At 41.4% G+C, this 24,668-nt stretch overlaps 1 protein-coding gene across 1 annotated transcript in view; it reads right to left on the bottom strand.

The window, feature by feature from the left end:
- LOC106588436 (chloride channel protein 1) overlaps positions 1-21,975 on the bottom strand; it is a 32,882-nt gene extending 10,907 nt beyond the window's left edge. Inside the window, exons 1-10 of the mRNA XM_014177430.2 lie at positions 21,099-21,975; positions 9,912-10,218; positions 9,083-9,214; positions 5,954-6,082; positions 5,357-5,490; positions 5,168-5,245; positions 4,812-4,890; positions 4,405-4,530; positions 2,419-2,503; positions 1,420-1,521 (exon numbers count right to left, since the gene is read on the bottom strand). Coding sequence (XP_014032905.1) covers positions 1,420-1,521; positions 2,419-2,503; positions 4,405-4,530; positions 4,812-4,890; positions 5,168-5,245; positions 5,357-5,490; positions 5,954-6,082; positions 9,083-9,214; positions 9,912-10,218; positions 21,099-21,149 — 1,223 coding nt within the window. The 5' untranslated portion in view covers positions 21,150-21,975. The remainder of the gene's footprint in view (positions 1-1,419; positions 1,522-2,418; positions 2,504-4,404; positions 4,531-4,811; positions 4,891-5,167; positions 5,246-5,356; positions 5,491-5,953; positions 6,083-9,082; positions 9,215-9,911; positions 10,219-21,098) is intronic.
- Positions 21,976-24,668: the final 2,693 nt, after the last annotated feature.

Raw genomic sequence — 24,668 nt, 5'->3', positions numbered from 1 at the left:
CAATTACAGAGTTAGATGGTTGTGATTGGAGAAAACTGAGGATGGATGAACAGCATTGTAGTTACTCCACAATATTAACCTAAATGACAAAGTGAAAAGGAAGCCTGTACAGAATAAAAAATATTCCAGAACATACAGTACATCCTCTTTGCAATAAGGCACTAAAGTAATACTGCAAAAAATGTGGTAAAGAAATTAGCTTTTTGTTCTGAATACAAAACATTATGTTTGGAGCAAATCCAACACAACACATCACTGAGTACCACTTCATATTTTCAAGCATGGTGTTGGCTGCATCATGTTATGGGTATGCTTGTCATCGGCAACATCGTTTTTTAGGATAAAAATAAAAGGACTAGAGCTAAGCAAAGGCAAAGTCCTAGAGGAAAACCTGGTTCAGACTGCTTTCCAGCCTGAACACAGAGCAGGACAAATACTTACCAAGACGACATTGAATGTTCCTAAGTGGCCTATTTACAGTTTAGACATAAATCGCCTTAAATCTATGGCAAGACTTGAAAATGGCTGTCTAGCAATAATTAACAAACAACTTGACAGAGCTTGAAGAATAATGGGCAAATATTGTACAACCCAGGTGTGCAAAGCTCTTACAGATTTACCCAGAAAGAGTCTCAGCTGTAATCGCTGCCAAAGGTGATTCTCACATGTATTGACTCAGGGGGTTGTATACTTATCTAATCAAAATATATTAGTGTTTTATTCCCCCCCAAAACATTTTTTGTTGTTGTAATTTCTTCCAATTTGACAGAGTATTTTGTGTAGATCATTGACAAAATATGACAAATCCATTTTAATCCCACTGTAACACAACAAAATGTGGAAAAAGTCAAAGGGTGTGAATACTTTCTGAAGGCACCGTATAACCTTTTCAATATAACTGCACCCTATGCCACAATATCCTCTTCAAAAATGTCCTGCTTCTCCTCCTATAAGACAAGATAACCCCCTCTGTCTCCCTGTAGGACAGGCCTAAGAACAAGCACCAATTTAAAACTTTCAAAGCTGACAATATAATTACCCCGTCCTGCTCTTTGTTGGTCTAATTTCAGTGTTCCCGTCCATAATCTACAGTGTAAATATGTGCAGCTCTGACAAAAGCAGCTGCACTGGTTGCTGCTAAATCATTCATTTGTATTAGAGCGAGTGTGTGTAACTCATTTATTTTTCAGGGACCACAGATTGCTTATAGATGGATCGTTCAATGTCTGGGTGATGGTTTGATTCTCTGTTTGTTATTGTAAAATCTACCAGTCAGCAACAATAATTTATTTGGAGGACAATGAATGATTCTATTCTATTTCTATTCCCATCTAAGGCCCTAGCCTGATCCTCTCCAATTCAGGTGTGCATTTTTTTCAAGTGTCTCATCAAAATACCTCCCCAATCCCTGTAACTCACTGTCTGGTGAGGAAGCGTGTCATGGCATTGGGTTTCCTCATGAACAGCACCACCTGGCGGTTCAGCCAGACGAAGAAAGCCCCCAGGAACCCGCAGGAGATCCTGAAGAGACAACCACCAGGACCTTTACCTCACTCACTCTCAAGGTCCAAATAAGAACAAAAAAGGTACATTTTCTGAAGAATATACACCGAGTGTACAAAACATTAAGAACACCTTTCTGATATTTAATTGCACACCCCTCCCCTTTTTGCCCTCAGAACAGCCTAAATTAATTGAGGAATGGACTCTACAAGGTGTCAAAAGCGTTCCACAGTGATGCTGGCCCATGCTTCCCACAGTTGTGTCAAGTTGGCTCGATGTCCTTTTGGTGATGGACCATTCTTGATACACACAGGAAACTGTTGAGCGTGAAAAACTCAGCAGAGTAGCTGTTCTTGACATAAACTGGTGCGCCTGGCAACTACTACCACACCCTGTTCAAAGGCACTTCAACCTTTCGTCTTGCCAATTTACCCTCTGAATGACACTCAGACACAATCCATGTCTCAATTGTCTCAAGGCTTAAAAATCCTTCTTTAACCTGTCTCCTACCCTTTATCAACACCGATTGAAGTGAACTTAACAGGTGATCAATAAGGGATCATAGCTTTCCCCTGGATTCACCTGGTCAGTCTATGTCATGGAAAGAGCAGGTGTTCATAATGTTTTGTACACTCGGTGTAAATGTGCTTGCTTCAGCTGTTAATTTAGTTAGTGTTGATCTAGCCTATAATGTATTTATTTCTAGCTCTGTAGTCTAGGAAGCTGAAGCAAGCATACCAGCAAGCAAAAGCATTCACAGCATCTCCATTCTTGTAATAACTACCAATATAAGAGATTTATGGCATATAGACTCAGATTATGCATTCATGTTGGGTTGTGACATAGAACTACACACAGTGTGGTCACCGTGCCCTCACCACGCTCCTGGGGCCCCCTCTCGACCCTTTCTCTCACCCGATGATGGCAAATGCTGGCAGCTCCTGGAGGTCAAAGGGGAAATCCATGCGGAACTTGGTGCGGAAGAGAGCAGTGATGGTGACTGTGTTGGACAGAAATACAGGGGAAGAGGGAGATAGAGAGATTCTTAGAATGTACATTTGAAGTCGGAAGTTTACATACACTTAGGTTGGAGTCATTAAAACTCGTTTTTCAACCACTCCATACATTTTTTATTAACAAACTATAGTTTTGGCAAGTCGGTTTGGACATCTACTTTGTGCATGACACAAGTCATTTTTCCAACAATTGTTTACAGACAGATTATTTCACTTATAATTCACTGTATCATAATTCCAGTGGGTCAGAAGATAACATACACTAAAGTTGACTGTGCCTTTAAACAGCTTGGAAAATTCCAGAAGATGATATCATGGCTTCAGAAGCTTCTGATAGGCTAATTGAAATCATCTGAGTCAATTGGAGGTGTACCTGTGGATGTATTTCAAGGCCTACCTTCAAACTCAGTGCCTCTTTGCTTGACATCATGGGATAATCAAAAGAAATCAGCCAAGACCTCAGAAAAAGAATTGTAGACCTCCACAAGTCTGGTTCATCCTTGGGAGCAATTTCCAAACGCCTGAAGGTACCGCGTTCCTCTGTACAAACAATAGTACGCAAGTATAAACACCATGGGACCACGCAGCCGTCATACCGCTCAGGAAGGAGACGCGCTCTGTCTCCTAGAGATGAACGTACTTTGGTGTGAAAAGTGCAAATCAATCCCAGAACAACAGCAAAGGACCTTGTGAAGATGCTGGAGGAAACAGGTACAAAAGTATCTATATCCACAGTAAAACGAGTCCTATATCGACATAACCTGAAAGGCCGCTCAGCAAGGAAGAAGCCACTGCTCCAAAACCGCCATAAAAAAGCCAGACTATGGTTGCAACTGCACATGGGGACAAAGATCGTACTTTTTGGAGAAATGTCCTCTGGTCTAATGCAACAAAAATAAAACTGTTTGGCCATAATGACCATCGATATGTTTGGAGGAAAAAGGGGGAGGCTTGCAAGCCAAAGAACACCATCCCAACCGTGAAGCATGAGGGTGGCAGCATCATGTTGTGGGGGTGCTTTGTTGCAGGAGGGACTGGTGCACTTCACAAAATAGATGGCAGCATGAGGGAGGAAAATGATGTGGATATATTGAAGCAACAGCTCAAGACATCAGTCAGGAAATTAAAGCTTGGTCGCAAATGGGTCTTCCAAATGGACAATGACCCCAAGCATACTTACAAAGTTGTGGCAAAATGGCTTAAGGACAACAAAGTCAAGGTATTGGAGTGGCCATCACAAAGCCCTGACCTCAATCCCATATAAAATATGTGGGCAGAACTGAAAAAGCGTGTGCGAGCAAGGAGGCCTACAAACCTGACTCAGTTACACCAGCTCTGTCAGGAGGAATGGGAAGGCTACACGAAGCTTGTGGAAGGCTACACGAAAAGTTTGACCCAAGTTAAACAGTTTAAAGGCAATGCTACCAAATACTAATTGAGTGTATGTAAACTCCTGACCCAGTGGGAATGTGATGAAAGAAATAAAAGCTGAAATAAATCATTCTCTTTACTATTATTCTGACATTTCACACTCTTAAAATAAAGTGGTGATCCTAACTGACCTAAAACAGGGAATTTTTACACGGATTAAATGTCAGGAATTGTGAAAAACTGAGTTGAAATGTATTTGGCTAAGGTGTATGTAAACTTCCGACTTCAACTGTATACATGCATACTATACAACATAGAGGAAACCAGAAGGCACCACCTAGCAGAATTTCTGCTTTCATTATCATACCGGAATAGGCCTATATCATTTCCCAGATACGGTTCTATGGGAAAGGGTTCCCTCTTGCCAAACATGTTTGTAGACAGCCATCACAAAGTGTTTTGCGATGCAAGCTTTTTGGTAAACACATACTGATGTCATAGTACATTAACCCACCTGCATCTTTGTTGAACACAGAGAGCACTCTGAATATGAAGGCACTGAAGGTGGCGGCAAAATAGCCTCTCCAGTAGTTCCTCACAGCAAAGTAAGTGGACGTCACCTCTATACTGAACAGCACCCCTGGTGGAACGACAGGATCAAAGAAAGACCGGCAAAATATCACTCAGATCTGATATTAGAAAATCTGGCATGTAGTCAAAGTCTAGATTGCATATTTACTATACACTGAAGGCTTGCTATGATGACCCGTCACAAATCCATATTTGTTTTAGGCTATTTCAGCACCATGCCTATATTGATTGTCAGACACATGACAATTGTTTCAGCTGATTTCCTAGCTTGCTTCATACTAGATGAATGGAAGGTGAATTGAGAGAAAGAAAAGGAATATAGGGTTGTACCTCCAAGAGGGGTACCGAAACAACAGCCCACCCCAACCGCACAGCCAACTGTGAGGATGTCTGTGTAGCAGTATGGGCTCTACTGACACACGGAGAGAGTGAGAGGGGGGGGGGGTGGGGGGTGGGGGGGTGGGGGGGTGACAGAGAGGTAAGGTAGAGTGAGGAAGGGGAGAGGCCAAGAGCGAGAGGAAGGGACAGACAGTTTGAGGGAAAGGGATAAGTGGATCCCATACCAGCAAGGAACAGAGGGAGGAAAAGAGAAAGTCAATGAAAAACGCCTAAAAGTATAATGCGAAGTGATCCGACAAAACTGTAATGTCCTCATTATTCTCAATGCTGGTCAAGTAACTGCTTACCTGATTGACTCCTGAGAAGAACATCATACACTTGCTCAGCACAGCAGCACAGATGCTGGCTATATGAACAAATGGGCCCTTGGGAAGCAATATGAAGGACAAATAGAAAGGGGGAAGAAACAAAGAAACTTTTAGTGGCTTTTTAGACAGCTGTAATCAGGGAATCAGATGTGAGTGTGTGTAACCCACCTCTTTCCCCACTGGCATCCCACTGCCCAGACCTGCAGTCAGACCAATGACCTTGGCAGTAAAAGCCTTGAGAGTCAGATACTCTTTCAGCACTACGCCTCTGAGAATGGTCTTCAGCTCAGGAATACCAGAGCCTGAAAGACAAAGACACACAGAGAGACACAGACAGAGAGAGCGTGAGACACAGAGAGAAACAGAAAGACAAACAGGGTGGTGAGGTGAAAGAGAGAGAGAGAGAGAGCGCGAGACAGAGAGAAATAGAAAGACAAACAGGGTGGTGAGGTGAAAAGAGAGAGAGAGAGAGACAGACAGAAACAAAGACAAACAGGGTGGCGAGGTGAAAAGAGGTCAGGGCAGAGAAAGAATGACAAAATCGCTGTTTTATAGGAAAAATATATATATACATTTGACTCAACAACAATTAAAGGGTCATAACTCTAGACAGACAGTGAGGACATCAGTGTGTCAGGCCAGGGCTAGGTAGGTACACAAGCAGAGAGGGGAGAAAAATCTATGGATAACAGATTGCGGGTAACAGGTCATTAGGGGCGGCGGGGGATGGGGAAAGTAAGCAGTAAACATTGAGCGTGTACACACCGATGGCTTGTGGGGCAACCAGGTGGCAGAAGGAGGAGGCGAACATGATGAGCACCATGGGATAGCTGACCCAGGCCAGGTACTGGAGCAGGACATTACCCCTCAGCTCCCAGTGAATCCACTTGTACACTGACATGGGGACAGAGGGATGGGACAGAGGGATGGGAGAGGAGGATTGGGGAGAGGGGTGAAAGTGAGGCATGAGAAGGAATGTGAGAAAAAGCAGGAAGGTATTGGAGAAGATGAGAAAAACAGAGGAGGGGGAGGAGGAAGAAGGGGAAGAGGGAGGAGGAAATGAAGGGGGAGACGGAACACGGGGTGAAGATCAGGGAAGAGGGTGGAGGATAAGGTAACGGAGGTGAGAAGAGAGGAGAAAGGGAAGTCGGTTATGACAGGGCAGACACAGACACAGACAGTCACAAAGAAAATATACTTTAAGATGGGGTTTTCTAGGGTCAACTGTCAATCCATCTGGACTGACAGATGTCTGTTTCCACTCGTAGATGTTTCTCTTGGCATTAGTGGTATTCTATATGAGGGGCACTGACTTGTTGAGCATCACCATGTTTCATTGAAATGTACACCGTAAAAAAAAAGATCTTGAGATTCAGTCAAAATGACTCATTTTGTCTAGCCAAGTAAACAACATTTGAATAATGTGTTGGGTTGACAATTTTTTTTCTTACATTTCAAAACGTATTAAATCAAATTGATTTTGCAAAAAACAGTATTTTTACTGTTCACAACCATGAAGTCAAATCAACAGAAGCAACATAACAGTAGTATTGACTGAACATATCAAGTTCAGATGACTTATAGTTATTTGGGGGGGCTCATTAGAATAATACCCAGCATGTTTTGCATCCGTGCGTTGTATATTTACATTTGGACATTTAGCTGACACATTTATCAGTTAGTGCATTCAACGTAGGTAGATAAACAACCTCATGTAAAAAGAAAACAAGAAAAACGTTTCTGTCAGTAGCTTTGTTTCCATTAACTTGCCCAGTAATTTTTTTGTCGACATTTAGAAAGAAAATAGCTTGCTAGCTAGCCATGTGAACTAACTAAGGCTAACGTACAGTCATGTCAGACAGTACAGCCAACAGAGGAAACTGCACAGCTAACACAATCACTTCAAGCTGAAGCTGGAAAGACTGCAAACTGCCTGCACTTCGTTTTGTTTGATATTTTTTCAATTTACATTTCTTTGTATAATATCCATAAAAATTATGCAAGCTGATTCATGATTTTCGACTGGCTGAGAAACGCTACCTGCCTGTCTTTCTGTATCGTCCCGACACGGTCATTACTATGACACAGCTGGAGATTGAATTTGAATATTGAAACAATGTTGCAAATGTCGGAGAGACAGATAGCAAGGTGTATACAAATCTCCGCTGTCGAAAACTAAATGTTAGTCTAAAAGAAATCTGAGATAATGTGAAGATGCTTTTTATAGTGGAGATCAAGTTTATAAATTGCCTGGCTGGGCTGATGAGACAGTGGATTGTGCAGTCAGATGGAATAGAGTAAATAGGCATTTTAACGTCATAGATTTAGCCAGTGGTAACTTGTGGAATTGACACTGGCTGAAATGCGGTTTTAACCAATCAGCATTCAGGATTAGACCCACCCGGTGTATAATTGACTAATATTTGCCATATTCTAATAATTCTCATGTGCCAACGTATCGCCACAGTCCGTCCCATGGTGAAAACTGCACTCCTGTAGATCTAAAACAATTGGATGGTGAAACTTGCCAGCCAACCAGAAAAGCAAGTTGAAGCAATTCAGGCACTCTTGAAAGTCAGGACAATCCTTGTCCTGCAAAGAAACATTATTTTTATAGTTGAAAAAAAATGGATTTTGCAAGCAGTACTGTAGGTATTTAGAATTAACTGTGATGTGGAGCTTAATAGTTATGTGGTGACATCACGTGCCCCATGTACCTTCAAAATCATTAGTCTATCATAATTTAAATCAGAAAACACAGTTTCCGTCATCATTTGTCGCAATAAAGACAGTTCAAAAAAAGAAAGTTTGTCCTATATCTGCCGTTTACATTACACATGTTGCAAGGATTTTTTTTGCAACGTTGCTTTTGTCAAATAAACCTGGGTCAATGGAAACCTGCCTACTGTTACTGAGAATGCCATTGTAGGTGAAGTGATCTGTTGGTTGGTTGAGTGTACTGTCAGTTTCGAAACTGGCGAAAAAGCTCACACATGAGCAAGAGACAGATGGGAGCATAATGTTCCCCACTGAAATGTACTATTTAATTTCAAAGACTTAGTCAGTTCTGAAATGGGTAATTTTCAACGTAGTTGTTTCAACTGGAAGTTGACACAACTTAAGATTTTAAGGCAGCCTGGTAACAAACTTTGGTAAGTTGAAAATAACTTAGTTTAGCTTTTCTGACTAGCAAATACTTGTCCTCTAGACTTAGGGAATTTGTCAAAACAACTTGAGTAGCTTTGTTAGCACAACTAAAAAAAAAAATCTGGTCATTTGACGAAAAGTATGAAGTTCATTCAACAAGTTATTAAATCCACATTTGCCAGTTCCACTAACTTTACTAGGTTGAAGAAAAACTTTAACTCCACACGAAATCCGGATTGGACTTGACATGGAATTTTAAAGTAGCCTGGTAACAAACATTTGTAAGTTGAATCAACAAATATTTTTTTACAGTGTACAGATGTGTCGTCCACATATCAGCGAAAATTGACTCTGTTTATGAATAACATCACTGAGAGGTAGCATATAAAATTAGAACAGTAGCGGTGCAAGAACAGAGCCTGGAGGGACTCCATCATACAAACTTCACTAAACTCCATCATATGGGTAAGTATTGTACCGTTTTGTAATGTTTGTTTTGCAAGATGAATTTTGCATATCAGGTTACCACGGAACCATTTTGCAACGCTTTTCGATAACCACTCACCCTAACCCTCCGACAATAAGCAACCAGGTGTCTAGTCTAGATCATTATTTATGGTGTAAAAGCATTCATGCAACTGTATGATCTGCCGGTTCAGTGGCTCAAATGCAAGCGTTATAAAAACATATTGCATCATCATAAAACAAGATTGTTTAGTATGTATTGCATTGTGGGTATTGTAGTACATTGTAGACTCTTGGCGCTGGTGTAGTCCATGGTCCAGCTGACCAGCGCCATTGAGACACCCAGCAGCACCAGGAAGATCCAGTCCTCTCCCAGCTTGGTGACTAGGAACCTCTGTATCCGCGCTACACAGTCTGAGCAAACAACAAGACAGACATGATTCACTTTAACACTGTTCGAGTTCATTTAACACCAGCGACCTGTGAAAGCAAAATTGCAAGATTATGTTATAATACGTTTATTGCATCAAATGGTTGTTTTATGCAACAGAATAAGAGGTTGTTAGAACGCTGATCTGTGTGTGTTCTACTGAAGGTGGGCCTCTGGAAGATTTACGATGCCTTTGGGTGATACCGCATTCCAGAGCATGAGTTCATGTTTCTGTTCTATAGGATACCAGGGAGAGATGACCCCAGGGCCAGACCTTGGTCTCTACACAAAGATAACTGTTTTTACAGAAGATACTGTCTGCTGTGAATTCTAAGTATCTTTCATACAAATCTTAACCTTGTGACCCATTCCATACATCTGTTGTTTGTGCTGTAGACTGAAAGGGGTGTATCTTGGCTATAAAGTACCTTTGTACCTTTGTCTTGTGGCTCTCAACGAATCATCTGAGGGTGATTCGTCGACCAGACATCATTACAGCACATCAGTACAGCACTCAATCGATTCACTTTATGTGTGTGTTGTATTGACCTGCTCCCTTATTAATAAGTGAATAAAGATTTAGTTCAAGTATGACTCTGACTTGTGTGATAAGTTTGTCTCTCCTCATTTGATAGTAAAGAAATTAACCACCACAGACTTTACGGAACATGGACTCCTCACCTCTGCACTTTGAGTAGGAGGGGCGTTTCTTTATAGACAAAGGGTTGCCTTGCTCTGTAGCCATATGTGCATGTCCTGCCTCATCCGAGTGATGCAGACCCCTGTGCCTGCTGTGGTGCCCGTGTCCATGTGTGTGACTGTGGGGGTGGCCATGGTGGTGGCTGTGGTGATGGTGGCCATGGCGATGCTGCGGGTGGTGACCATGGTGATGGTGGTCGTGTTTCTTCCATTGTCTCGCTGTTAGCAGTCGGGTGGCCTCTCTCCGGCGGCCAGACCCACCCGGGTGCTCGCTGTATTCCCCATACAGCTGAAAGTGACAGGAGGAAGAGAGACTACATTACCTATATGTTCCTGAGCAAAAGACAATGACGAACTGCTGAAAATGTAGTTCAGGTAAGGTTAGAGGGCAAAAATGTCATTTTAGGATAATAAGAATAGTTTAAGATATTTTAATTTCACACCGAATGTGTATATTTTAAAGAAAATACATCATGCAGTATATACTATTATTATACATACAGTATATCTACATGTAACAGTTCATATATGTTTACATATGAAAATAAGAAACTTACCTTAAGGGAACATTCATCTATCATAGAAGAATGTAAAAGCAATATACATACACTACCGTTCAAAAGTTTGGGGTCACTTAGAAATGTCCTTGTTTTTCAAAGAAAATCACTTTTTTTGTCCATTAAAATATCAAATTGATCAGAAATACAATGTAGACATTGTTAATGTTGTAAATGACTAGGGTAGCTGGAAACGGCAGATTTTTTGTGGTATATCTACATAGGCATCCAGTGGCCCATGATCAGCAACCATCACTCTTGTGTTCTAATGGCACGTTGTGTTAACTAATCCAAGTTTAGTTAAGAGGACAAGTACATTAGTGTGTCTAGTTTGAGAAACAGACGCCTCAAGTCCTCAACTGGCAGCTTCTTTAAATAGTACCTGCACCAGTCTCAACGTCAACAGTGAAGAGGCGACTCCGGGATGCTGGACTTACAGGCAGAGTTCCTCTGTCCGGTGCCTGTTCTTTTGCCCATCTTATTATTTTATTTTTATTGGCCAGTCTGAGATATGGCTTTTTCTTTGCAACTCTGCCTAGAAAGCCAGCATCCCGGAGTCCCTTCTTCACAGTTGACGTTGAGACTGGTGTTTTGCGGGTACTATTTAATGAAGCTGCCAGTTGAGGACTTGTGAGGCGTCTGTTTCTGAAACTAGACACACTAATGTACTTGTCCTCTTGCTCAGTTGTGCACCGGGGCCTCCCACTCCTCTTTCTATTCTGGTTAGAGACAAAATAGAACAAGAATAGACTGATGAGTTTCAGAAGAAAGGTCTTTGTTTCTGGCTCTTTTGAGCCTGCAATCGAACCCACAAATGCTGATGCTCCAGATACTCAAATAGTTTTATTGCTTCTTTAAATCAGGACAACAGTTTTCTAACATAATTGCAAAAGGGTTTTCTAATGATCAGTTAGCCTTTTAAAATGATAAACTTGGATTAGCTAACACAACGTGCCATTGGAACACAGGAGTGATGGTTGCTGATAATGGGCCCATCTTGTACGCCTATGTAGATATTCCATAAGAAATCTTCCGTTTCCAGTTACAATAGTCATTTACAACATTAGCAATGTCTACACTGTATTTCTGATGAATTTGATGTTATTTTATTGGACAAAAAAGTGCTTTTCTTTCAAAAACAAGAACATTTCTAAGTGATCCCAAACTTTTGAACGGTAGTGTATATTGATTGTTGCAGATTGTGGAAGAATTGTCATAATGTACAGTGAGCTCCAAAAGTATTGGGAGAGTGACAAATGTTTTATTGTTTTGGCTCTGTACTCCAGAACTTTGGTTAAAGTGCTCGGGCGGGCGGGTGCAACTCAATATTAGGAAGGTGTTCCTAATGTTTGGTATGCTCAGTGTATATTACAGTAGTCAAAAGTTTAGTATTTGGTCCCATATTCCTAGCACGCAATTACTACATCAAGCTTGTGACTCTACAAACTTGGATGCATTTGCTGTTTGTTTTGGTTGTTTTTCAGATACATTTTTGCCCAGTAGAAATGAATGGTAAATAATGCGATTCAGAATACGATACAGAAAGACAAAACTCCTCAACATGTCGACCTTAAAATCTTACTGAGCGGAAGCATGTGTCTACGTTTGGATGAATTACAGCTGGACAGCCTCCAGACATCTGGTTAAGAGATAATACCAGCCTGCAGCTCTCCCACACAGACATGCAGACACACGTATAGAAACACGGACATACTTTCAGAAACACACACTAAAATCATTTCCTGTTATCTAGTAAATCTAATACGACATTACTTGGCTTTTATCACTTTGTAATTACAATACATATCTATCACTCAAAGATACATTCTATTACATGAATTTCTTACGGGGGGGGGGGTTGGTAAGCTACCACACCAACCAAAGATCAAGCCAAGAGCCAAGGTATGCGATCCTCTATCAGACAAGACCAGCAGTTGGTTGTGGGTAAGTATTTCACACGCTTTGTAAATCATGACAGACACATTTCACTATCAAACTGGACAGGTGGCAAATATTCCACTCCAATTCTAAATGGAAGACGACATATTCGAATTACGTGCATAAACGGTCAATTAAGTCTACTAATTACTATGATAAAAACCACAATCAAATGGCAGACCATCTTGTAAGGAATATGTTCTCCACTCCAATCTTTTCCACATGAACAGTTCAATGGTCTTCAAACCTATTTAAACAGACAAACCTTTGTCTATGTACATAATGAGGGGATAACATAATGAAGTTTGAGACCTGAATAATATCATAATACTGTATAGTTAATGTGGGCTTCCATGTAAAACACTAATTATTTTATGATTCATGTTTGCTTATTACCGTGACACTATGTGTTAAAGCTATTCTTATACCTGCTGCATGCAAAGTGAAGGCCTACATTGCAACTCCATACTATGGCCTTTTCTCAATTGGATTTGCTCAACCTCTGCGTCCTCTCTCCTCCATCCTTTCGCTCCGCTATTTGATAAAAGGTCAAAACTAATCGAGGAGAGGGAGCGTGGACGAAAAGGCGCTTGTATGAAATGAGACTCTCCTTCTCCGCCCGCGCTGCCAAGCGTCAGGCAAATTACGTTTACAGGGGTGGATGCCAAAATAAATGTTTAAAGTGATAAAAACAAATGAAGTTAGTTGTGCAAGACGTTTTGTAGATAAAACGATGTGTGCCAGATTACAAAATTCTTTCAAGGACTCCGGTAGGAAACACGACTATCCTCGATTAAGGTGGCTGTCGCGGAGGGGAGGACACTCTTCCGTTCGCCTACTAACGAATTGACATCTTCTCGACCACCTGACCACTAGGTTTCTGGGTCACGGAGGAGGGAGGACAGAGAGAGGGTGGAGGACGGACTTTTGGCCTAATTAGAAAATGCCTATTACACAGTAGATGGGCATATTGACACAAAACATCCTCCTGAAATCAAATGCACATCAATGGGGTGCTTGGGACAATATGCAATATGGAGTAGAACCCATACATTCACATATATACAGTTGAAGTCGGAAGTTTACATACACTTAGGTTGGAGTCATTAAAACTCGTTTTTCGACCACTCCACAAATTTCTTGTTAACAATCTATAGTTTTGGCACGTCGGTTAGGACATCTACTTTGTGCATGACACAAGTACTTTTTCAACAATTGTTTATTTCACTGTATCACAATTCCAGTGGGTCAGAAGTTTACATACACTAAGTTGACTGTGCCTTTAAACAATTTGGAAAATTCCAGAAAATTATGTCATGGCTTTAGAAGCTTCTGATAGGCTAATTGACATCATTTGAGTCAATTGGAGGTGTACCTGTGGATGTATTTCAAGGCCTACCTTCAAACTCAGTGCCTCTTTGCTTCACATCATGGGAAAATCAAAAGAAGTCAGACAAGACCTCAGAAAAAAATTGTAGACCTCCACAAGTCTGGTTCATCCTTGGGAGCAATTTCTAAACGCCTGAAGGTACCATGTTCATCTGTACAAACAATAGTACGCAAGTATAAACACCATGGGACCACGCAGCCATCATACCGCTCAGAAAGGAGACGCGCTCTGTCTCCTCGAGATGAACGTACTTTGGTGCGAAAAGTGCAAATCAATCCATGAAGAACAGCAAAGGACCTTGTAAAGATGCTGAAGGAAACAGGCACAAAAGTATCTATATCCACAGTGAAACGAGTCCTATATCGACATAACCTGAAAGGCCGCTCGGCAAGGAAGAAGCCACTGCTCCAAACCTCCATAAAAAAGCCAGACTACGGTTTGCAACTGCACATGGGGACAAAGATTGTACTTATAGGATAAATGTCCTCTGGTCTGATGAAACAAAAACAGAACTGTTTGGCCATAATGACCATCATTATGTTTGGAGGAAAAAGGGAGAGGCTTGCAAGCCGAAGAACACCATCCCAACCGTGAAGCACGGGGGTGGCAGTATCATGTTGTGGGGGTGCTTTGCTGCAGGAGGGACTGGTGCACTTCACAAAATAGATGGCATCATGAGGGAGGAAAATTATGTGGATATATTGAAGCAACATCTCAAGACATCAGTCAGGAAGTTAAAGCTTGGTTGCAAATGGGTCTTCCAATTGGACAATGACCCCAAGCATACTTCCAAAGTTGTGGCAAAATGGCTTAAGGACAACAAAGTCAAGGTATTGGAGTGGCCATCACAAAGCCCTGACCTCAAACCCATATAAAATATGTGGGCAGAACTGAAAAAGTGTGTGCGAGCAAGGAGGCCTACAAACCTGACTCAGTTACAGCAGCTTTGTCAGGAGGAATGGGCCAAAATTCACCCAACTTATTGTGGGAAGCTTGTGGAAGGCTACCCAAAACTTTTGACCCAAGTTAAACAATTTAAAGGCAATGCTACCAAATACTAATTGAGTATATGTCAGGAATATATGTCAGGAATTGTGAAAAACCGAGTTTAAATGTATTTGGCTAAGGTGTATGTAAACTTCTGCCTTCAACTGTATATACACACACTACCTTTATTGTTTAATGAACATTTCGATCAAGTGGTAAACGGATCTTCATCACATAATTTAGATACTGTGGACGTCATACACCAGACATAATTGAATTTGTGAAACAAAAGCTTTTGTGGGAAACCAACAACCTGTTGAGGGAAGTCTGAAAACCTTCTGATATACAGTTGCAGTCGGAAGTGTACTGTATACTATAAGTGCTCAGATACAAACAACATCTGCACAGTGCAGTTGACCTCTAGTCAACAATACCACACTAGGAATCAGTGAGGCCTAGCATTTAGGGAAAGGGGGATACCTCGTCAGTTGTACAACTGAATACCTTCCACTGAAAGGTGTCTTCCGCATTTAACCCAACCCCTTTGAATCAGAGAGGTGCGGGGCAGCCTTAAATAGACATCTACATCTTCAGCGCCCGGGGGACAGTGGGCAGAACGACAGATTTTTACCTTGTCAGCTCGGGGATTCGATCCAGCAACCTAACCACTAGGCTACCTGGCGCCCCATTTAAGCTTTGGGCTGCCTTTCAATAACCTTTCAACACCTCATAATTTAGTGTACATGTACAAGTCTGTCTCTGTGGGTCCTAGAAAGAGTACTGTACGTCAGTCATACACATGGATATGTATACCGAATAAAATTACCAACGTATACATGAGCTGCACACACACCATGACTTCCATTGGACCAGACATGTCACAGCTCGGCTTACCATGGGATACATTGACAAGAAGTATCATACCTGTATCAGCTCTCAGTGTCCAACAAACCTCTCACTGGTTACAAACATGTTGAGGAAAATCGGCACTATTATATACACTGAACCAAAATATAGATGCAACAATCAACAATTTTAAAGATTTTTCTGAGTTACAGTTCATATAAGGAAGTCAGTCAACTGAAATAAATGTATTAGGCTCTATTCTATGATTTTCACATGGCTTGGAATACAGATATGCATCTGTTGGTTACAAATACTTAAACAAACAAAAAAAGTGAGGTGATGGCGGAGGATGAATGGCACGAAAATGGGACTCAGGATCTTGTCACGGTAGCTCTGTGCATTCAAATTGCCATCGATAAAATGCAGATGTATTTGTTGTCCGTAGCTTATGCCTGTCCATATCACCATGGGGCACTCTATTCACAAGGTTGACATCAGCAAACCAGGCTGCTTATGGTAGAAAAATTAACATGACATTTTCTGGCAACAGCTCTGGTGGACATTCCTGCTGTCAGCATGCCAAATGCACGCTCGCTCAGATCTTGAGACATCTGTGGTATTGTGTTGTCTGACAAAACTGCACATTTTACAGTGGCCTTTATTGTCCCCAACACAAGTTGCACCTGTGTAATGATCATGCTGTTTAATCAGCTTCTTGATATGCCACACCTGTCAAGTGGATGGATTATCTTGGCAAAGGGGTAAAGAAGAAATGCTCACTAAGAGAGATGTAATTAAATTTGTGCACCAAATTTAAGAGCAATAAGCTTTTTGTGTCAATGGAAAATTTGGGGAATCTTGTATTCAGCTTAGGAAACCAAGACGTTTATATTTTTATTCAGTGTACATTGAGCCAGACAGAATATGTGGGGATTTTCTTTAATCAACATCCACATAAAAAAAATACAATAGTAAACTGAAGCACATAAGGCACAAAGGGGTGTGGTATATGGCCAATATACCACAAACCCCCGAGGTGCCTTATTGCTGTTAAAAACTAGTTACCAATGTAATTAGAACAGTAAAAAGTAATGTTTTTTCATTACTGTGGGATACAGTCTGATATATCCCGGCTTTCAGCCAATCAGCCTTCAGGGCTCGAATCACCCAGTTTATAATATGGTAAAAACACTCATATTTACTGTAGTGTTTTTGCTGACTTTACTGTCGTATTTACAGTTAACTTTAGTATTAATACTGTAGTAAAAGAACGGTAGTATTTACTGTAGTATTTACTGTAGTGTTTTTGCTGGCAATACTATACTGCAGTATTTATTGTAGTGTTTTTGTTACTGTAGTGATTTTGTAGACATTACTATGTGTTTTTTTAAATGATCTTTGACATAGAAGTAGAGTCTCCTGGAGAAATACCAAAAGAGCAAATTTTCCATAACATGTAGGTAGGTATGTAGGTAGGTAGGACTGGGATCTGAACGGATAGTTCAGAGCTTCTGCTCTTTTCTATAACCCGTAAGGAACACAATATATGGTCTATAATTGGCATGCAAGTTTCTCGATTCTGGGTGGCACAAATTGCGATATGGGGAAGGGGAATGGGCAGAGTTAAATACTGTAGAATTTCCTATAGTTAAACAAGTGTAGTGTTTTTGCGGACATTACTGTAGTATTTACTAGTGTTTTTTTGTTGTGGATAATATTGTAGCATTTACTGTAGTAAATTCTACATTCTATAGTAAACACTACACGATGAAGGGATATAACAGCGTGTAATATAGTATTCTACAGTATATTACACAATTATATAGCAAGCACATCACGATTGAAGGATTCAACAGTGTGTAATATACTGTAGAATACTATATTACACAATTATATAGCAAGCACATCACGATTGAAGGATTCAACAGTGTGTAATATAGTATTCTACAGTTTACTACAGAATTCTATAGTAAGTCCTGTGGTATTCTATAGTAAACTGGTGTATTTTTTCATGTGGGCACTTTCCCAGCTGTTGTCTGCCGATTCTGTGGACAGGATTTACTGACCGTGAATGTTTTATAACAGTGTGTTGTTGGATTTGAATGGCTGAATTCAACACAGTCAATTCAACACATCAAATCAGTAGCAGGCTTAAAAGAGATGAGTCCACAAAATCCATATAGCTGTAGTCATGGATCTGTTGGGAAACACTAGCCTCCAGAAAAGGAGTCAGAAATACTTTCAGTCCCCTGTAGTGCAGCAGTAAAGCCTTGTTACGCCACTTGTTATACTATACCAAGGAAGAAGAAACTTCTCTCCACCAACTCACCCCTGGCAACTAGCGCAAGGTGGCGTTAGCTGAAACACCAGCCTGCAATTGAGTGGAAATCCTCTACACACCATACTCAAGATGATAATGTTAATACTGGAGAAGAAAAATAAATAACGTCTAATAATGTTTTATATAAACATTTGTTTTTATTCTAAGGAATTCCATACTGTATGTTTGATTTTTTGAGGAAATTCTCCCCCTACAGATTCCTGATGAGGAGAGGCGTACGGCAAGACCCGCTCCTTTCTCTTTTGCCTCGTGGTTCCTGTACAAACTCAAGGCTGTCTCTCACATTCAGGATATACTCTGGTATCGCAACATCTTGGCAAACCCCTGGGACAGGAAGGCAAATCTCTTCAATGTAAAATGGAATCTTAAAGACTTCAACAAATCTATGTCTAGTAACACACAGAAATATTCAAACATTTACCAGGCATTTACTTAACTAGCATCTAACTGGATCTCACTCAGGACAGTCATATCAACTAACTGGTCAATGGATGTAATGCATGCCTATCATATGGCTATTCTACACAATATACTATACTACTTACTTATTTTACTGCTAATATACTACACAACACAATAGGTCATATGCTAAAGGTTTTGTAACCCTTGTAATATTATTACAAAATGGTTAACCTCACCATCAATTTGCTTGTCTATACATTGTGTCAGATTAGTCTTGCAAAGTGCCTGTATCAACACCTTATCAACAAGCTGGTTGATTTAAACGTTCAACATTTTTGAGTAGTCAACCCATTCAAATTCAAAATGATACCCGTGCGCCTGATCTACCTGTTTTATCACATACCATCACGTTGCTGCCCTCCATCAGTCTATTTCAGTCATCCTCTGCCTTTCCCTACCTCTGTCAGACCGTGTAATCCCCCTCTTTCTCCAGATTTCTCCTCCCCTCGCCAAGCTCCTCTCGCTCTCTTCTGCCTCTACACCTCATGCACCTCGTACACACTTTCCCTCTCTCCCCCTTTCTCACCGGGTGTAACTCTACTCTGGGAGTTATATTTAGCACCGGCGGGACCCAACGTTCACCGCTGCACACCTCTTACTCTATCTCCCGATCTCTCACTATCCGTCTGTCTGTCCGTCCCGCTGACCCTTAAGGACTTCTGAAAGGGGAGTTCGGTTCGTGTGGACGGACCGCGACACCTGAGCATGTTCGTCAAGCGGAAAGCGAGCGCGTTTATTAGAAAGTATATAGAGAGAAATCAACAAAACTCCAGTGTCAGATTTGATCAACTCACTGCAAAAACAGATTTCAATCTCACGGAACGTATCTGCTCGTAATCCTCATACCGGCTCTTTTTGTACTTCTCGCAATGAAGACAAGTACCTGGACCCACCTGTGAGATAGGGAGGGTGGATGAAAATCAGAGATAACAACATGAGAATAGATGAAGACTCCATGAGTACGTTTTCTGGAACAACGTCAGGCTGTTACTGATAGCTTGGATAGATCAAATACATAACGGTCCCGTTAAGAACAATCCCTGTTAGCGGTTGCAGGGCCCTCCACTGCACGTCGGCCCTGACAACACCCTTAACTGTATTCACAATATAGCATGTCCTCAAGTGACAGCCTAATGGCACCAGAAGAGACAAATATAAGACGCAATTGAAACAGCAATAGTATTAGTAACAAATACGAATCTACCCATCTACTTTCCTAATGTACTCTGCCTGCCGGCCTACCAGCCGGCTTTCCTCTGTCTGTATGCAGGTCCGTCCATCTGCTAGTCCAGTTGTCCTACAGACACATGACATCTACAGCAATAGGTCACATGACGGGGAAGGTCGGACAGTGTTGTGTGTCACCACTCTTATGTCATATAAAGTCAAACGTAACACACACGAAGGTCTTGGAAAATATCACCCAGTCTTACAGAGTATTAACCACATACATTCTCCGCATGTCTGTCAACAACTCTCCACATAACTCTCTATTGTGCCTGGCAATGGCATCTAGGCCCCCTTGTGATCTCATTTCTTGATCCTCCGCAGCACAATGACAAGGAGAACAGAAACAAAGTCCCGCTCTAAAAAAAGTGACACTTCTCAATATAGCCCGGCTCCCCGGGCGACAGCGTCAACACACGGTTATCCCAGTCCACATGGCCTGTACTAACACACACAGGTCATACAGTACATGCGTCCACTGGTGCGCACACAGACACACACAACCACCACGTGGACACACAGACTTACAGCCTATGACCTTAGCCAAAGGCCCACGGTATAGTACTACCCTGTTAAATACAATACGCCTCACCAATTTCCAACGGGTGTGTTTTTCTTACGAATCCCCTCCCAAAATAAAAAAAAATCGGAAAGTCTAATGGTTTAAGTCCCTCCAGATGTTTTGGAACACTCTGGACCCCCGGGGTTATCTTAGACTGCGTGACGAGCGGAGATTAACAAATATATTCCACATGCACGATCGGGTTACCCCCTTCCCACACCACACTGCTGTAAACCTAGATTTAACTCCGTGGATGAAATCCCACTTCCATGCAAACACATTTCTCCCAGGTCTACCTGAGAGCATGGAGAGGCACTTACCACCGTACAATACCAAGGAGGTCGTTGAACAGCCATCTATTTCTACGTAATAATGCATTATGTTTGTTGGTAATAAATGAAAGGAATTAAAGGTGGAGAGGATAATGAACAGGTGGCTGAGAAAGCGAGAGAAAGAGCGAGAGAGAGAGAGAGAGAGAGAGAGAGAGAGAGAGTTAAGACCCTGACGGAGCCTGAAGGTGTGGGGTCCTCAGACACAGACGCCTGTTGCCATGACCCTGTTGCCACAGTCACGGACCTGCTAAGAGGTCTCCGTGACCACCGTTACCAGACAGTGCCCCCCCCCATGCTCCCTATGCACAGACCGTAAAGAGCAGAGACGACCCGATATGTCATGCAAGAGATTGTGCAAGATTAATGTCAGAGATAGAGATAAAGTGATAGAGATAGTCTGCTGCTCCGTAACGCAATATGAGAGCAAATGGAAAAAGATAAGAGGAGATAGGTAGTGAGAGGAGAGAGAGAGAGAGAGAGAGAGAGAGAGAGAGAGAACGGAAGAGAGCGTGGGAGAAAGAACTGACCAGGGTCTGTTGGTATCTCAGAGCCTTCCTTTCCGACGCATCTGCGGCCATTGACACACTGTCACTGACCCAAAAATAAACCAGCTGTCTGTCTCAGCATTTCCAGCTCTGCGCCCGCGCCGGCGAGTGTGCGCAGGCACACACACCAGAGACACACACAGAGAGAAAAACTCTCTCACGCTCTCACACACACACACACATTCTCACACAGTGTAAACAAGCCCTTGCAACAGATCTCCCCACCACTCGGATTGCCCACCTCTGTCCCGGTAAGCAGTGCGTGTGAACTAACAGATGCCTCACACCTCACTATCCCCCCCCCCTCTCTATCCCGCTCTCTCCCTCTATCATTAGATAGGCTAATGGCGTACCCATCCTGTTGTCTGGGGCAACCCCTTAAGACTTTGAGCACCTGTTAATTAGAGTAGAGGTACAGCAGGTAGAAGGGGAAAGAGAGGCAGAAGGGGAGAGAGAGAGTGGTTCATTGGGCATGTCCTGCTGTGAGGGATGTTCCTCATTGGAGTTGGCGCTGCAATATGATGAGGGCGTAGCTATTGTACAGACTGTTCTTTTGGCTTCTTGGGTTTGGAGGGTTCAGGGTCCAGGGTCCAGCAAGGTTCAGGGTCCAGCAAGGTTCAGGGTCTAGCAACTGCTACTGTCTGGGGCAGCAACTCTACTGTACACTATTGAACAGTACACTATATAGAGAGCAGATGAGAATTGAGAAAACAGATGTTGATATGCGGTGCCTGTCAAATAGAAAAACATCCGTAACTCAGAAACATATTAAAGTGGCAATATATAACTTTTTGGGCAACCCGATCCAAATGCACAGAGAAATGTGAGTTATAGATCTATCATTCTACTTGAAAGCAAGTCTAAGAAGCAGTAGATATGTTCTATGTGCACTATATCTATGCTTCCCGTTCTTAAGTTTTGTTTTTGAGTCTTTTACTAGCGGTTTTGTACACCAGCTTCAAACAGCTGAAACGACAATATTTTTGGTTATGGAAAATATATTTCCGAGCGGTATAGATAGTGTACTGTAGAGAATCATTGTACCATCTTGTTTTGACAAACTGAAATTAGAGTTTTAGCAACCAGGAAGTGGCGGAGAGATTTTTGAATAGTGCAACTTTAAGGCACTTGTCATGTCCTGACCCTAGTAAGATGTAATTTTCTATAGTAGAGTAGGTCAGGGTGTGACAGGGGGTGTTTTGGGGTTTTCTATGTTTTCTATTTCTATGTTTAAGTTCTACTTTTTCTATTTCTATGTTGGGTTGTTTGGGTTGATCTCCAATTGGAGGCAGCTGATCCTCATTGCCTCTGATTGGAGATCATTTTTAAGTAGGGGTTTTTCGTCCTGTTTTGTGGGTTATTATCTTTTGAGTAGTGTTTGTTTCTCTCTGCGTCACGGTTTGTTGTTTTTGTGTATTCAAGTATTTAGTGTATTGCATTTAGTTTCACGGTAAATAAAATATGTGGAACTACGAACACGCTGCATTTTGGTCCGATCCTTTGAACAGCCGTGACAGCACTACTGAACTTCATTAAACTTGATTATCTTGGCATTTGAAATGAAATGAAAATGTCCAGAAAGGGGACAATTACATACTATGGTAGAGGCAGGGAAAGCACAGGAGTTCACACATCGCAAGATGTTTTCAGAGCATTTTAAAACAGACCATTTAGCGCTGATGTTTTGGGTGTTTAAAGTAACTCTTAAGTGAAAATCTCACTTTTAAAAGTTCATATTCTGTTAATAACTCATACCCAAATAATGTTGTTGACTCATTCTACACTCGTATTTGTAGCCAAAGCATAAATTGGAGATTAAAAAAATAAATAATTTAAACACACCTCAAACATTACATTTACATTTTAGTCATTTAGCAGACGCTCTTATCCAGAGCGACTTACAGTAGTGAATGCATACATTTCATACATTTTTTTTCTGTGCTGGCCCCCCGTGGGAATCGAACCCACAACCCTGGCGTTGCAAACACCATGCTCTACCAACTGAGCTACAGGGAAATACAAAACCATTAGGTGCCAACCGTATTTCTACAATAAAACGCAGTTGATTGCAAAAATGTTTTGTTGAGATGAGCCCTAATAATCACAAACATGGCCCATTTAGACATGGTGAGATTCACAAGGGGACAATAAAGGAAAACATACCTTATTTTTTTCTCAACCAAATTTGTATTTGGGATGTAATTACCATGTTTTGGAGCACATGCTTGTAGAAAGGGCAAAGTATTAAGTGTTGTGATACAGGTCTTTGGGAGGTTGTACACAAGAAATTGAATCACGAAATTTTAATTACTTTTTTTTGGCGACTTAAGCGATACCTCTCCCTCCATTCTACCGAGAAAAGATGGATAGTGGAAACCACTTGAGTCGCAACAAATTGAATATAACATTGCAGATAAAGTTTGGAATTAAGAGTTTCATGTGTACAAAACGTAAAGACCTGCATCACTAGTTTCAGTTTGTAAAAGACTGTATTTGAGAGTTTCTGTTCAGTTTTAAACAAGCTCCCATAATGCAGAAGGTGGATGAGGAAGTCAATTTCTGGTTTGAGATAAGAGTTTTTCAAACAAAAACAAAAAAACGAATGAAATCTTAAATGGTCTGGACAGTTCTATAACATGCCATTTGAATATTTTAAAATAAAAAAATACAGCTTTGGTTGTGAAAAGTAAACTTTTCCTTTAAGATCCATGTTAAACTGTCAGAGAGGATACATTGCCGAAAGCTCCCTGACCGGAGCGGTGGGTACCACCTCCCCTCACGCGGGGAATACGGGCCACAGCTCTGCCTGTACCCCAGGACTCAGCACTGGTCTGGTGACCTGTAATACAAAAACATTAGAAAATATCCTGAATAAAGATTATAAAATGCAACAATGAGATCGTTCAAATAAAAAGACATCGGTCAATAAAAATGTAATTCATTAGGCCCTAATCTATGGATTTCACAGGCCTGGGAATAGAGCTCTCTACCTGTTGATCAGGATCCATAAAAAATACAAGTTGGACGTGGAACAGAAAACCAGCCGGCATCTGGTGTGACGACTATTTGCCTCATGCAGAACTTGAATATTAAGTTATGAGTAATTTTTTCAGTCCATAAAACCAACAGTTTACATGTGTTTATATATACACACACATTCCTCCCCCCCCCAGTGGTACAGTGGTACAGGTGGAGGCACAATAGAGAGTTATGTGGAGAGTTGTTGACAGACATGCGGAGAATGTATGTGGTTAATACTCTGTAAGACTGGGTGATATTTTCCAAGACCTTCGTGTGTGTTACACCTGATGTTGGCCAACCAACCAATGATGTCATACACCTGAGTTGGCCAACCAGCGGTCAACATGCATTAGTATTTTCTTATGACTGGAACACGCCGACACCATTAACACAGAAAAGCTGCTTTTTAACATACTTAATTAACATGATTTGGAAAGAAAACTATTTCACTGATATTTGAAGTAATTATTTGTCATATTTCATAGAAATCTGCAAACACTGGACAGTTACTTTAACAGTTAACAGATGGAC

This window comes from Salmo salar, chromosome ssa27, assembly GCF_905237065.1.
Source record: "Salmo salar chromosome ssa27, Ssal_v3.1, whole genome shotgun sequence".
Lineage (NCBI taxonomy): Eukaryota > Metazoa > Chordata > Actinopteri > Salmoniformes > Salmonidae > Salmo > Salmo salar.
The sequence above is the reverse complement of the archived record's forward strand: the minus strand, read 5'-3'. Positions and strand labels throughout refer to the sequence as shown.